Genomic DNA, 14,222 nt, shown 5'->3' with positions numbered 1-14,222 from the left:
CCGGACCTTGAAGGAGTTGAAGTAGAAGCAGTTCTGGAGATCATGGAATTGCCTCTCTTTCCCTCTTCACATGCCCCTTGAAGCGCATTCATAGAGCCTTTCCAGAGGATGCCCCGCAGTGGGGTCTACTTGTCTTCCCTTAGTCCTTAAACTCTGGCTGGATCTGCTTGCCGCAGGTGTAGACAGCACCTAGCTCCTTCTGCAGAGTCTCAGGGGGTGTTGGGCTCCTACCTCACCTCCTCTGAAAGTTTGGTCTGGATGCTCCTGCTGAAGGTGGCTAGGGACCCTCGCTGGGACAGCTTCCTCAGATCAGCACTGCCTGCCTAGCCCACCCAGGCTCCTGCATCTCTGTGGCCAGAGCTGCCGGTCTCAGATTACCGGAGGGGAGGAGGGAAAGCTGGTCTGGATCTCAGGACCTCCGGGCCCTCCCTGCACTGCATGCCTGCGCTCTCCATCTGCTTTGGTGAGACTCTGGCAGAGTGTGATCTTTGTACCCAGACCCTTCCCATTCAGAGGGAAGTGGAAGACCACTGCCTGCTTGAGAATTTCTAGAAGCTCAGGAGAAAGATGAACTGGCCCCATTCCTGCATCTCCTTTTGCTGGATTTACTTTGCTTTCTCCAGACTGAGAGGTAAGAGTCTGATGGGTGTGTAATCATTTGGGGCCATTTCTTTGGTGGGACTGGGCCAGCAAACAGAACAGATACTCTCACTGCGAGGAAATGTTCATGCCTTTTATTGACTAGCGAGAAAACTAACTCTCGTGTACCCAAAGCTTGTCCCTAGCTGATACTGTGTCAGGCCCAGTTCTAGCCCTCGGTTTTTCTGTTCTGTGCCTTGAAATATACATGACATTGAATGTTGATCCCGGTCCCTCTTTTTGAGCAGCTGTAGAAACAGCAGATGGAAAATACGCTCAGAAGTTGTTTAATGACCTTTTTGAAGATTATTCCAATGCTCTTCGTCCAGTAGAAGATACAGATAAAGTCCTGAATGTCACCCTCCAAATTACACTTTCTCAGATTAAGGACATGGTGAGTAAAATAAAGTGGTGACTATGAAATTGTGCTTAGGATGAAACTTGCCGTGCTTTCCAAAGAGATGCATTACCTGGAATTTGAGAGGAAATGAGACCAGACAGGAACGTGTACAAGCTGGTGGGGGAAGGGAATACCAAGGAAGGAAGCTCTCTACAAAAGTCATTTCGCTAGATGTTACATAATCCTGGCCATTAACAGTAACAGTCTCGATCGTCTAAACAGAGATGGTGTCACAGATCACTTGATTCCCTTTCTATGAAACGTCCTAAACACGCAGACCCCTGGAGACAGAAAGCAGAGTGGTGGTTGCCAGGGACTATGGGAAGAATGGGGGAATAGTGGGTGATGACTTGATGGTCATAGGGTTTCTTTTTTGAGCCGACAAAATGCTCTGGAACTGGACAGTGGTGATGGTTGCGCAATATCATGAATCTACCGTAAGCCACTGAACCATCCACTTAAAAATGGCTAAATGGTGAGTTTTCTATGAATTTTATTTCTGTTTTTTTTTTAAAGAAATATGGTGTTTTAAGATGGCATATCTTGTTTTGTGCTTGTATGTGTTTAATTGCACAAAGTTATGAAACTTGAAAGACTTTCTTCTGAACAGTGTAGTATTTCCTGACTTTCTCATTCAAGTGAGTCGTCGGTTGACCAATTTCCAGAGAAATGTGGGCTGTTGATCTATGAAAAGATCTGATGCCTTGAATGCCTGTTCACTTTACATTCAGAACATTAAATCAAGCAGAAGGAAAAGCATGGCTTTTGCAGTCCGTCAAAGGGAGAGACTAGAAAAGCTCTCATTTATTTAGTGAAAGTCGATTTGTGCTCTTGGAATTTCTGTTGCAAAGAACAAATGCTCTAGAAATGGAAAGCATTTGGTTGAGATGTCTACTAGACAGAGTTATAACATGGTTGCTTGTACAGGATGAAAGAAACCAGATTCTGACTGCCTATTTATGGATCCGCCAAATCTGGCATGATGCGTATCTCACGTGGGATCGAGACCAGTACGATGGACTGGACTCCATCAGGATCCCCAGTGATCTGGTGTGGAGGCCTGATATTGTCCTATATAACAAGTAAGTACAAGTCAGTCATCTCTCAGGAATGAACTTATTGATTTAACAGAATTTAAACACAATGAGAAAGGACTGTTTTATACACGCTTGAAGTTAAGTTCCAATTCATTTACCTAGGCCCTAGAATGATGATCATAAGATCTTAGATAATAAAATAATAGGTCATAAAAGCTTAGAGCTCCTTCCCCCTTTTGGATGAGAAACTCTATTATAGGCTCTACTAGTCTCCTAGGGCTGTGGGAACACAGGACCACAAACTGGGGGGCTCAAATGGCAGAAATGTATTCTCTCCAGTTCTGGAGGCTAGATGTCCAAGGTTGGTTCCTTCCGAGGCTGTAAGGGAGAATGGGCTCCACACATCTCCTCTAGGTTCTAGTGGTTGCTGGCTGCCTTTGTTGTCCCTGGACTTGTAGAAACATCACCTTGATCTTTGCTTTCCTCTTCACCTGGTGTTCTCCCTGTGTGTTGTCTGTGTCCATTTTGTCCCTTTTATAAAAACAAAAGTCATGTTGGATTAAGGGCCCTCCCTACTCCAGTATGATCTTGTCTTAACTAATTATATCTACAATGGCCCAATCCAAATAAGTTTACCTTCTGAGGTGGTGGGGGCTAGGATTTCAACATATAAATTTTGAGAGGGGGGACATAATTCATCCATCATAGTGGTGCTCCCTTCCCCAAGATCATGTATCAATAATGGTGATATTACTAAGATTAAATCAGAATGGACCAGCTAGCAGCTGACCTGTGGATTTTGGACATTGGAGTGGAGGATAAACTAGATCGTAAGAACCCTTTCTTGGTTTAGGGCAAGGGGCTTCGTGTAAAGGGATAGAAGGAATATGTTTCTCAAATTGTAAAGTGCACATGAAGAGTTTTGTTAAAATACAGATTTGGATTCAGTAGGTTGGGGTAGAATTTGATGTTCTGCTTGTCTAGAAGCTCCAGAGCTCAGGGCTGCTGGTCCTTGGACCAGACTTCGAGAAGGAACCACATTGGTCTATCACAGTTCAGGTTCATTTGCTCCACCTGTTGTCAAAGGAGCTTCTCTCTTCTTATTCTGGAACTCAAGCTCTTGTGGGTTGGGAATGGTTCCTCTTTGACTCAGAACAGGGTGAAGGAGGGGCAGTTCAGGGGCTCTCCTGAGAGCTCAGCCTTCTAGTGGGTGTGAGTTTCTCTTCAGGAAGAGACAGGGGTGGGTTGCAGCCTGGATTTTAGTCTTGTTCCTTATTCAGATAGCTCAGCCAAGGGTCATGACCAATTATACATAGCCCAGATCCCGCTGACCATTTTCCACTCTGGATGGTCAGAGGGTCCTTCCATATTCCTTTCCAAGCAAAACAATGTCCCAGGGTTAGTGCTTTATTATACCGGTTCACTCCCCCCTTCTCTCTCTCTCTCTCTCTCTCTCTCACACACACACACACACACACACACACACACACACATATGGCAAGAGAATAAACCATGTTGTCCGTTAGCTCCTCTCACTCACAGGGTGCTGGTAATCAGAGAATAGAGTTGATACAGACCACTAACAGCATTCTATCAGTTCTAACAGTTCTTCCTGGGAAACAAACAGAATGCGTGTTCTCTTCTTCCTCCTGCTTTGGTTGGCTGAAGAAGTGAGTAACTCTTACTGACATGCTTCTTTGCAAGCTTGCATGGTCACCTAAGTTAAGCCTGCCCCAGTCCCCGCTTATTCTAGAAACCAGCTGTGTGCTCGTGGGCTCACGCAGACCTGCTGTGGCTTTGGTAAATTCTTTCCCTTTGGGCCTTGAGGTGTGTGAGTTCAGTTCCCTGCCCCTTTTCCACACAAAATCTTTTCATTGCACTGATTAATCAGCTCTCTTTTGTTCCTCTGGGTTGACTCTTTAGTCTTCTCCTCCCTCCTGTTGCACACCGATCCTTTATTCTGCTTTGCATTCTCCTTCTCGGTAATGTCAGAGTTTTAATACTTAGAGAAAACTCTAAATATGGCTATGGTTGGACATCATTTGCATTCCTATAACTAGCTAAAATTAGGCCACGAGAGACTTATAGGATCAGGCGAAGAAGGGACCTCAGTCATAACCATTTCCCTGACCCTGGTCCTTCCAGCTGAATCCCTGGACCTCTGGACTCTTCTGATCCCAGATATAATATTCTCATTATTTCTCAGAAGCCGGCATAGAACCTCATAGACCACAAAATGGGCTTTCTGAGTGGTGGTGGGGAGAGGAAAGAGGGCTATGTGGTAGTGATCCAGTCAGGTGTGATAAAGATAAAGCTTCACATCTAGATTCGCCACTGGAGCCTGAATCAATGGGGCTGAACTTGCTAGGGTGTGATTAGGTTCGAGATGGGTCTGGGAGCTACCTCATGGGAGGGGTAGTTGAATTTGTTGATGCTAGTTTGGAAGCCAGAAGTTCTTGGAAAGACTTAATGGAGATGTTAAGCAGTCAAGGAGAAAATAAGTTAGAGAAAAGAGAAATTTTCTGTAGAGGACAAAAATCAAGACAATGACAAAAGTTAAAGGGAAGATAACAGTTAAAACTAATCATAATGCATAACTTGAGCAATCACTATTCCCAAGAAGTAGTGAGCTTTTTAGCAATATATATTCAAGCAGGTACTGGCTCTGCTATCAAATCAGTAAAGAGATAAATAAATCAGGGCTCAAAGTTCTGGTGAAGTTGTTTAGTCTAAGTGTATGGCCAATATGCTGGTTAGTGCAAGAGTCTGCAAGGATTCCTGACATTAGATTGGGTAGAGACTGGGTTATAGAGATTCCAAATGTGCATTTGTTATGAAAGAGTTCTAATGGCCGGGTTTTCATGGACCATCTTAACATTTGGATTTTAGAGCTAGTGAGGAATTGGATACCCTGTCATATTCAGAAAGATCTGTCTGGAATTTGGCATTAAGGTTTGCTTAAGTCATCTTGTGGTTGAGAAAATGGCAAACCTGTTAGGTGAGATTGGATGTAAAGGAGGGGAAGAGGAACAGGTTTGAGGAAAACGATGATGAGTTTGGTGTGGGAGTTGTTCAGTTTGGGGGACCAAAGGAATGTGCACTTGAAGACAACCAAGAAGGGACTGAAAAGGCAATCCTCAAGCCTGGAAAGAGGGTTCGGGAAGAGATATCAAAAGCCCTGTGAGCCCTTATAGAACTACTCAAGGAAGGAGAGAAAATGGCTGCAGATAAAGTTGGTGAAACTCTTCACTGCAGACATTTACAGAAGACACTTAAAAGAAATGGCTAAAGGTGTAGAAGGAGAAATAAGACAGAGAGTTGTGTCATAGAAACCACTGGAAGAAAGGATGTCCAGGAACAACCTACAGTGTGAAATGCTTGGAAAGAGTTGAATAGGATAGGTACCTAGAACAGGTTTTTAGATTTGTGTGTTTGCAAGTCATGAATGACGTTTGAAAGAGCACATGTTGGGAAGAAGCCAAATTGCAAGAATACAAGCAAAACGGGGAGGGAAGTGACAGCAGTGTGTATCACTTCCAGTGTATGGAAGGAGAGGTGGGGCGTGGGAAGTGCCTGAGAAGAAGGGAAGTTGGTAGGAGAGACTGGGGAACGCATTGGGAAGGGTCTCGATGGGCCAGAGAAAATAAGAGCTATCAAGAGAAGCAAAATCGTGAAGGAGACGTGGGAGGAAATGAATCACAGTACCAGGAGGGAAGTTAGCCTTGGAAAGAAAGAGGGGGACTTCTTTTTGATATGGAATTGTCCAAATAGTTTCTCTCTGATCCTGAGATCTCTCCTCTTACACCAAGGAAGATAGGATGGGTGAGGGATATTCTCAGTTTATCACAGTGCTCACTTCTCATTTCGCTAACTATATCCATTTCTCATCGCTACAGAGGTTAGGTTCAGGGATTTTTAAAAAACTTCATCTTTAAAAAAAAAAAAAACTTCATCTTATTATTTTCATGAAGACTATATTAAAGATCCTTCTCTTTAAATCCTCCTTATTAAAGACCCTCATTAAAAATTGAGCTCCACACATTAACTGTAATGGTCTGATTTGGTCCGCTTCAATCAGACCATTACAGTTAGTGTTGTGGTGCCCGATTTTTAGAAAGTGGGAAAAAATAATTTAAAAACATGCCAGTTCTTTGATCCAGCAAATCCTCTTCTGGCAACTTAATGTAAGGAAAGAGTCAGTGGATAAATGCAAAGATTTGACTATAGCATCACTTGTAAATGCAAAACCTAGAAAACACAATGTTGAACACCGATGGATTGATTAAATAAGTATGGCATAGCTATATAATGGAATATGTAGGAAAACTATTTGCCATGAAAATAGTGTTGCAGGAGAATATGAATGAATAACCACATTTTAAATTTTGTATCATATTTTGGGGGGGTAATTAACTTTTTAGATTCTGGGATAATTTTAGATTTCCAGAAAAGTTGCAAAGATGGTACAGAGAATTCCCATACACCCTTCCCCTCGTTTCCCCTAATGTTACATCTACCGTTACATCAAAATAACATAGTGCATTTGTCAAAATTAATACAATATTATTAATTAAACTATAGACTTTACTTGGATTTCATCAGTTTTTCCACTAATGTGGACTTTCTCTGTTCCAGAATCCAATCTAGGATACCTTACATATGACATTTAGCCATAATACATTTTGTAGGGAAAAAATTATAAGGAAGATTGGGAAACATGCATTAAAAGTTAATAAAAACCTATCATTTAGGGTTGTAAGCATTGGAAACTGACTTTGGCTACCTTCTGAAAAAAGGAATTTATAGGAAGTGTATGGTACAGTTCACTGAATTAAAAGGAAAAAAATCAATGACCAGTTCTTATAAAGGACAGACTGTATAGACTGCTCTAGGGTTTGAGAGAGCAGGGACTACTGAGCTGGTTTATTGATTTGTTTTATCTAGATGTTTGACTCATTATACCTGGACTAAGAGAGCAGCTTTGGAAATGAAGAGGAAGAAACATAGAGCAGAGATGCTTTAAAGGAAGAATCCAAGAAAAGTTGGCCCAGAGTAGTTATGGGAGAGAGAGGTAGGGGCAAACTGGAGTTGATTCCAGCTTTCAGCCAGGGTGATGGGGACAATGGTGATCCATTGCCAGAGACACTGAAGGGATGGGCACAGGTTGGTGAACTGTCCAGAGTAAGGAAGTTGATGAGTTGTCTTGACAAGCAGCTTTCATTTCCCTCCTCTGACCTCCAGGGCTGATGATGAGTCTTCTGAGCCCGTGAATACCAATGTGGTCCTGCGGTATGACGGGCTGATCACGTGGGATACGCCAGCCATCACCAAGAGCTCCTGTGTGGTGGATGTCACCTATTTCCCCTTTGATAACCAGCAGTGCAACCTGACCTTTGGTTCCTGGACTTACAACGGCAACCAGGTAGACATATTCAATGCCCTAGACACTGGAGATCTCTCCGACTTCATTGAAGATGTGGAGTGGGAGGTTCATGGCATGCCTGCTGTAAAGAATGTGATCTCCTATGGCTGCTGCTCGGAGCCTTACCCGGATGTGACATTCACTCTCCTTCTGAAGAGGAGGTCCTCGTTCTATATCGTCAACCTCCTCATCCCATGTGTCCTCATCTCTTTTCTGGCTCCCTTGAGTTTTTATCTCCCAGCAGCCTCTGGGGAAAAGGTCTCCTTGGGAGTGACCATCCTGTTGGCCATGACTGTATTTCAGCTCATGGTGGCAGAGATCATGCCGGCCTCAGAAAATGTCCCTCTGATAGGTGAGTTCAAGCGCCTTACTCTTTGAGCCTAGCTTCGTAGTGAGTGGGATAGCATCTGTCCCTTTAAACTCATAACCGTTAGGTCAACTTCAGACTCAACACGAGCTGCTGCCTAATTCATGTGGTGTCTTCAGTTGGCGTCTTTCAATACCGAGATGGCTGTTTTTCCAGAACTGGGCTTATTGTCTCTGGGTTTATACAAAAGAGGGACGGGAGGCGACAGTTTAGAGGAGGGGTTCTCAAAGTGTGATCCTTGGATCCACAGGGCAGCCTCGCTTTCGAAATGCAGATTCTCAGGGCCTACCCCGGACTTCCTGAATTAGACACTCTGGGGTGAGTCCTGGCAATCTGTTTTAACAAGACTTCTGGGTGATTTTCATGCACTTTCTGTTCCACTAGTTTAGAAGTTAAGGCTCTGATTTTGAAGTTAAAGAAATCTACATTTGAACTCTGATTTTACCGCTCATTTCTTCATGGTCAATCTTAGGTGAGTTACTTAGTCTTTTAGTTTCTGCTTCATCACCTGGAAAGTGTGTGTAATTGCTACTCCATGTGTGGTTGCTTAGTGTGGAAGCTGGCATATGGTAAGTACACCTTCAGTAGTGACTATTATTATCTTTTCACAGCATATGGGATGTCTTCTTGGGAAAGAGTGGCAAACAGGGTAGAAATGGTTGACTGGATTTTGCAGCCCATCATATACCCTTCATAGAATAATCTGTAACCTTTATTGGGTATAACAGAGGTGGGAGAGCTTGTTAAAATGCTGGTGCCTACACCCAAAGAGTGCAATTCAGCAATCTTTGCAAGAATTTGGAACCTGAGGTGACTATAGGATGGACCATAGTTTCCAAAGTCTGCTCTAATAGAATGTCTTTATAAAGGGTAGGCTTAGACACAGAGACTATGACCCCTTCCCACCCTCTCATCTTTTCCCTACCTCGTTTTTTTTTTTTTTTTTTTTAAAGGATCTTATTAACTTGTTTGAAAGGGAGCGAGTGAGCACAAGTGGGCGGAGGGGCAGAGGAAGGGGGTGTAGCAGATTCCCCTCTGAGGAGGGGAGGCAGGACTCAATCCCAGGACTCTGGGGTCATGAGCTGAGCCAAAGGCAGATTAATGGACTGAGCTCCCCAGGCGCCCCTCCCTACCTCATTCTTAGACCTCTCCTAATGCTACCAAGCACCACCAAGGACCTACTCGGCTCCAAGACCTCTGCTTCCATGACTTGCTCTTGTACTAGATGCTTACCAAAATCAGAAGCTAAACATAATTTCTTTTAAGATAAACAATGAGGAGGAATTTCAGAACATGCAGAGACTTAGAGACCGATATGAAAGGGATGTTGTACTGCTCTTTTATCCTCTACTGAATGCAATATTACCTGATACTTAGACAATACCACACTGGTTTTCTTGTTTGGAGATTTCTTCCTTGTTATGTCTCTCCAAGCAAAAAAAAAACAGACACACCAACACATAGACACAAATACACACAGACACACACACGCATTTTTGAGAACTAGACACTGAAAGTTCTCTCCACCGCTCTCGCCCACCACTAATAAAGAGGAAGAGGTATACTGGCATTTCTGTGACCTCTCCTGAGACAGAAATGATTGACTGTGATGATCTGTAATCATAGTCCCATTTGAGGCATGACAATTGGTAGGTCACTCTCTCTTCTTTAGCAGGGACATTCAATAGCAAGTTGGCTAAAGTTCTAAAGACAGATGTCTTGAGATGCGTCTCAGGAGTTCTGCAAACATTATTTATTCTGTTTCTGTGATAATATAAAATGTATCTTTTTAAAAAGGGTGCACACAGAGCATATCTGTTAACAACAACAACTTGTTATTTGCAGCCCCTACGACATGCACTTCCAATCTTATAGAAATGTGTTTAAGTGTTCTGCTAAGTGTAGCATTTGATCTAAGCTTCTGGCCCATGGTCTCTACCGTATTAAAACAGGCCCCATTTATTATTAGTTTACTTTGAGCTTTTAACAAATAAGTAGATGGTGCATATTATCAAATGCATTGTTTTCATCTGTTGAGATTATCATCTGAGTTTTCTCTTTTGCCTCATTAATATAGTGAATTGGGTTTTCTGATGTTGAACTAAATCCTCCTTCATCATGATGAATTACCATTTTAAGACACTACTGGATTTAATTAGCTAACAAGTTTTATACGATTTTCTAAAATATGTCTATAAGGAAAATGGCCCTAATGCTTCCTTTCCTGTTACTTTTGGAATCAAGGCTAAAGTGACTTCATAAACTAAGCTAGACAGTTTTCTCTCTTCTTGTATTTCTGGAACAACTTGGTTTGCATGATATGAGTTTTCTGTCTTTTAAAAGTTCGGTAAAACTCACCTATAAGACAAACTCTGGAGCTTTTCTATTCCAATTTTCTTTTTTTCTTACACTAAATTTGATGTCTTATGTATTTCTAGAAATTTCATCTAGGTTTTCAAATATATTACCATACAGCTAAATATTATTTTACTGTATTCTAAATTTCTATTCTGTTATTTCTTCTTTTATATTCTCCATCCCTCTCTATCCCCCACTACCTTGCCTCTATTCTGTGAGAGGCTTTATCAAAGGTTTATCAGTCTTACTCCTTTTTACAAATACCGTTTGCTTTTCTTCATCTTTTTGGTTTTATGTTCTGTATTTTCTAACTCTGTGCCCTTACCTTTATTATTTCTTTCCTTAATTTTCCTTTTTCATGAATATTGCTTTTTGCAATCACATGTTAAAGACTAACAGTGACACAATGGCTCCTTCCTTACCCATAGTCATGAGGTCTGAGGACAATTCTGAGAGCTGTGCAGGATCGTTGTTTGTTGAGAGTAGAATTTTTTTCACATCACGATCTCTGGCAACATTTAGAAACCTTTAACTCAGTGAAGGGACAGTGCTGAGAACTTTACACATACCATCTCAATTAAGCCTCATCCTATTTCCATTAATTAGATCTAATAATTATACCCATTTTACAGAGGAGAAAGCTGAGGCTTAGCAGGATGATCTAACTTGCTCCAGGCCACCAGTTGAGTGAGCGACGGAGCTGGGATTTGAATCTAGGAAGTTTGACTCAGAAGCTTATGCTGGTAACCATTAGTGTCTACAGGTTCTCTAGACAAGGTGTTTGTGTATTTTTGAACCAAACACAAGGACAGTTTAAGCTAACTTGGTTGTGGTTATTTTCCAGGCAAATACTACATAGCTACAATGGCCTTGATCACAGCTTCCACTGCCTTGACCATTATGGTGATGAACGTCCACTTCTGTGGGGCTGAGGCCCGGCCGGTGCCACACTGGGCCAGGGTCGTCATCCTGAAATACATGTCCAGGGTCTTGTGTGTCTATGATGTGGGTGAGAGCTGCCTTAGCCCCCGCCACGACAGGGAGCGAACCCACCTCACAAAGGTATATGGCAAGCTTCCAGAGCCAAATCTGCAAACAGACAGAAACAAAGGACATCCCAGGAAGAAGGAAATAAACAAACTGGTAAAGAATGACTTGGGGTGCCATGGTGAGAATCCGCAGGATGCTGACGGTTACTGTGCTCGGTACCAGATGCTGACGAGGAATATTGAGTACATTGCCAAGTGCCTCAAAGACCATAAGGCCACCAACTCCAAGGGGAGTGAGTGGAAGAAGGTTGCAAAAGTCATAGACCGATTCTTCATGTGGGTTTTTTTCATTATGGTGTTCGTGATGACTGTCTTGATCATCGCAAGAGCAGATTAGTGAGCGTTTGGTGTGTGGAGATGAATCAGCAAAATTCCCCATGATCTACTACAATATTTTTCCAAATCAGATTTACATACACACACACATGCATGTAAATACATATGTATAAATTTATATATACAAATAAATATATATCTAAAATGTAGGGGTTATGTTGTGCTTGCTTGCTTGCTTGCTTTCTTCCTTTTTTTTTTTTTTTAAGTAGACTCCATACTCAGTGTGGAGCCCACGGTGGGCCCAAACTCAGGATCCCAAGATCAAGACTGAAGCTGAGGACGAGAGTTGGCCACCCAACTGACTGAGCCATCCAGGCGTCCCTGCTGTGTTTACTTTTTATTTTTAATTTCAAATCAATATTATAGCTACCTGTTGAGTTTAGCAGGAAAAAAAAAAACAATTGTTAAGCCAGAGGTCCAAAATTTCCAGGGTAGGAAGATGAAGGAAATAAAGAAGGATACCTTTGATAGCCTACCAGAGTGGTAAGTGGTTGGCTTCTAGATCACATGATTATTTAAGGGACAGAGGGAGACTCTCAAGCAGATTCCCTGCTGAGCACAAGCCCCATCTCACAACCCTGAGATCCCAACCTGAGCTGAAACCTAGCTGTTGTTTCACTGACTGAGCCACCCTGGTGCTGTAGCCCCCCTCAGCCACTTAGCCCCTCTTAAAACATGCTTTAAATAAAGAAAGCATAGGGACCCCCGGGTGGCTCAGTGGGTTAAGCCTCTGCCTACAGCTCGGGTCATGATCTCAGGGTCCTGGGATTGAGCCCTGCATGGGGCTCTCTGCTCAGCGGGGAGCCTGCTCCCCCCCCCTCCGCCTGCCTCTCTGCCTACTTGTGATCTCTGTCTGTCAAATAAATAAATAAAATCTTTATAAATAATAAATAAAAATAAAAGAAATAAAAAGAAAAAGAGAAAAAGAAAAAGAAAAAAAGAAAAGAAATAAAAATTTTAAAAAAGAAAGCATGGATTCCTTAGTGCGATTTTAGTTGCCATGTTTTCTTTCTCAGGACTAGTGCATTTCAAGTCATTTCGCAAATGACGGAATAAAAAGTTTCATCACATGTGAAGAAAGTCTAAGAGTCAGCAATTCAATGGGGAGGAGAACATTCTTCATGATGATGATGTCATATATAGTGGTTATATTTTATATAAACCCTAAAGATGGAGTTGTTCTTGCATTTAGTCTTGGACTTACACAAGATCATCAGCAAACTGGGCTCATTCATTTGTTCATTCAATTATTCACCATGCATTTATTGGGTTTGTCCTACATGCAACAAAATTACATGATTTACATTTGCATTGGGTGTCAGAGCAAATCTTATACAGAAGTCTCATCCTTTTTGATCTTCACAGTAACTCTATGAGCCAGCCAGGCAGGTACTTCTAGTCCTTTTTCTCAGGGAAGGTTCCTGTGTCAGAGGAAGGTGGATGGAAGTGACCTACCTTCTCAACATTCGACGAGGTGGTAAGGGAGCTGGGATTCAGACTCTCTAAATTCAGCAGAATTCAGGTCTGCTAAATTCACCATGCTTCTGAGCATGATAGATCATGATTTGAGATAGGAGAGTCTGAGGAATTCTCATTCTGAATTTTGAATTTCTGCCCTAAGTTATTTCCTGCGCTTCTCTACCTTTTTTCCCACTTTCAGTCAGATGTGTTGTCACATTCCTCCCACTCCTACCTTGATGACAATGATCCAAAAACTGATAACCATTCCCTAACTTCCACCTCAACTCTTCTTTTACTGATAGAACAAACAAACAAAATGAACAGAAATGGGGAGAAGACAGGGGTTTACCTAGGAAAGAAAGGAGGATATTTGGTTTAAACATGTGGACTTTTTTTTACTCTTACATTTACTTATTTGAAAAGCATTTGTTGTGCACTTACTACATACTGAATGTCATGTCAGCTTTGGAGGGAAAAAATACTAAACATGGTTTTTGACCCTCCAGTTATTCATGTGTTGCTCACAGTTCAGTAGGGGACACAGTCAAGAAAATAGACAAATACAATATAGTGCCAGTGAAATAAAGTGAGTAGAAGGATTGACAAAATGCTGTGGGAACAATGATGTTGAAACTGTTTGAGGGAAATCTTGGGAAAGACTTTGTGTAGGGGTGTAACATTTAATGTGGGCTTTTAATGTGTGTAACATTTAATGTGGTGTAACATTTAATGTGGGCTTTTTCCTACCCTACTCTCTGAGCAGGAGTTTGCTAAACCGAGAAAGAAGTAGGGTAAAGATTAGAAGGCATTAGGGAAAAGAAAAGAGTATGAGCAGAGCTTAGAACAGAGGCCTTGGCCTACTCATGGAATGGATAATGAGGAATTAGAGAAATGTATCTGAGAATCAGACCACTTTTTATTCTTTATTTTAATTATAGGAGTGCATCAACTAGTTATGGCTGCATTTGACTATAAATAACAGAAAACAATGTAATGTGACTTAAGTAGAGAAAAGTTATTTAGCCACACAAAGGTAAATCTAGAGATACAAATTCCAGGGATCTTTTCATCTTCTGTGATGTTTTAAGGTACTAAATTTGTGATAATTTGTTAGAACAGCAATAAAAACTATGATAGTACCCAAGGAACAATG

At 41.8% G+C, this 14,222-nt stretch overlaps 1 protein-coding gene across 1 annotated transcript; it reads left to right on the top strand.

Annotated features, from left to right (window-relative positions):
- The first annotated feature begins 567 nt into the window (after positions 1–567).
- Positions 568–11,642, top strand: CHRNA9 (cholinergic receptor nicotinic alpha 9 subunit). The gene is made up of 5 exons (XM_044224242.1): positions 568–631; positions 888–1,033; positions 1,967–2,121; positions 7,318–7,850; positions 11,068–11,642. Exons 1-5 carry the CDS (start codon positions 568–570, stop codon positions 11,607–11,609), a joined length of 1,440 nt encoding a protein of 479 aa, XP_044080177.1. The 3' UTR covers positions 11,610–11,642.
- The last annotated feature ends 2,580 nt before the right edge of the window (positions 11,643–14,222 follow it).

Source organism: Neovison vison, chromosome 11, assembly GCF_020171115.1.
Source record: "Neovison vison isolate M4711 chromosome 11, ASM_NN_V1, whole genome shotgun sequence".
Classification (NCBI taxonomy): Eukaryota; Metazoa; Chordata; class Mammalia; order Carnivora; family Mustelidae; genus Neogale; species Neogale vison.
The sequence above is the reverse complement of the archived record's forward strand: the minus strand, read 5'-3'. Positions and strand labels throughout refer to the sequence as shown.

Excerpts from the sequence above, each read along its gene's own strand:
- CHRNA9 (XM_044224242.1), top strand. The coding sequence starts at position 568 with ATGAACTGGCCCCATTCCTGCATCTCCTTTTGCTGGATTTACTTTGCT. Across the intron at positions 2,122-7,317 it reads GATATTGTCCTATATAACAA|GGCTGATGATGAGTCTTCTG; the intron begins GTAAGTACAAGT and ends TCTGACCTCCAG. Across the intron at positions 7,851-11,067 it reads AGAAAATGTCCCTCTGATAG|GCAAATACTACATAGCTACA; the intron begins GTGAGTTCAAGC and ends GTTATTTTCCAG.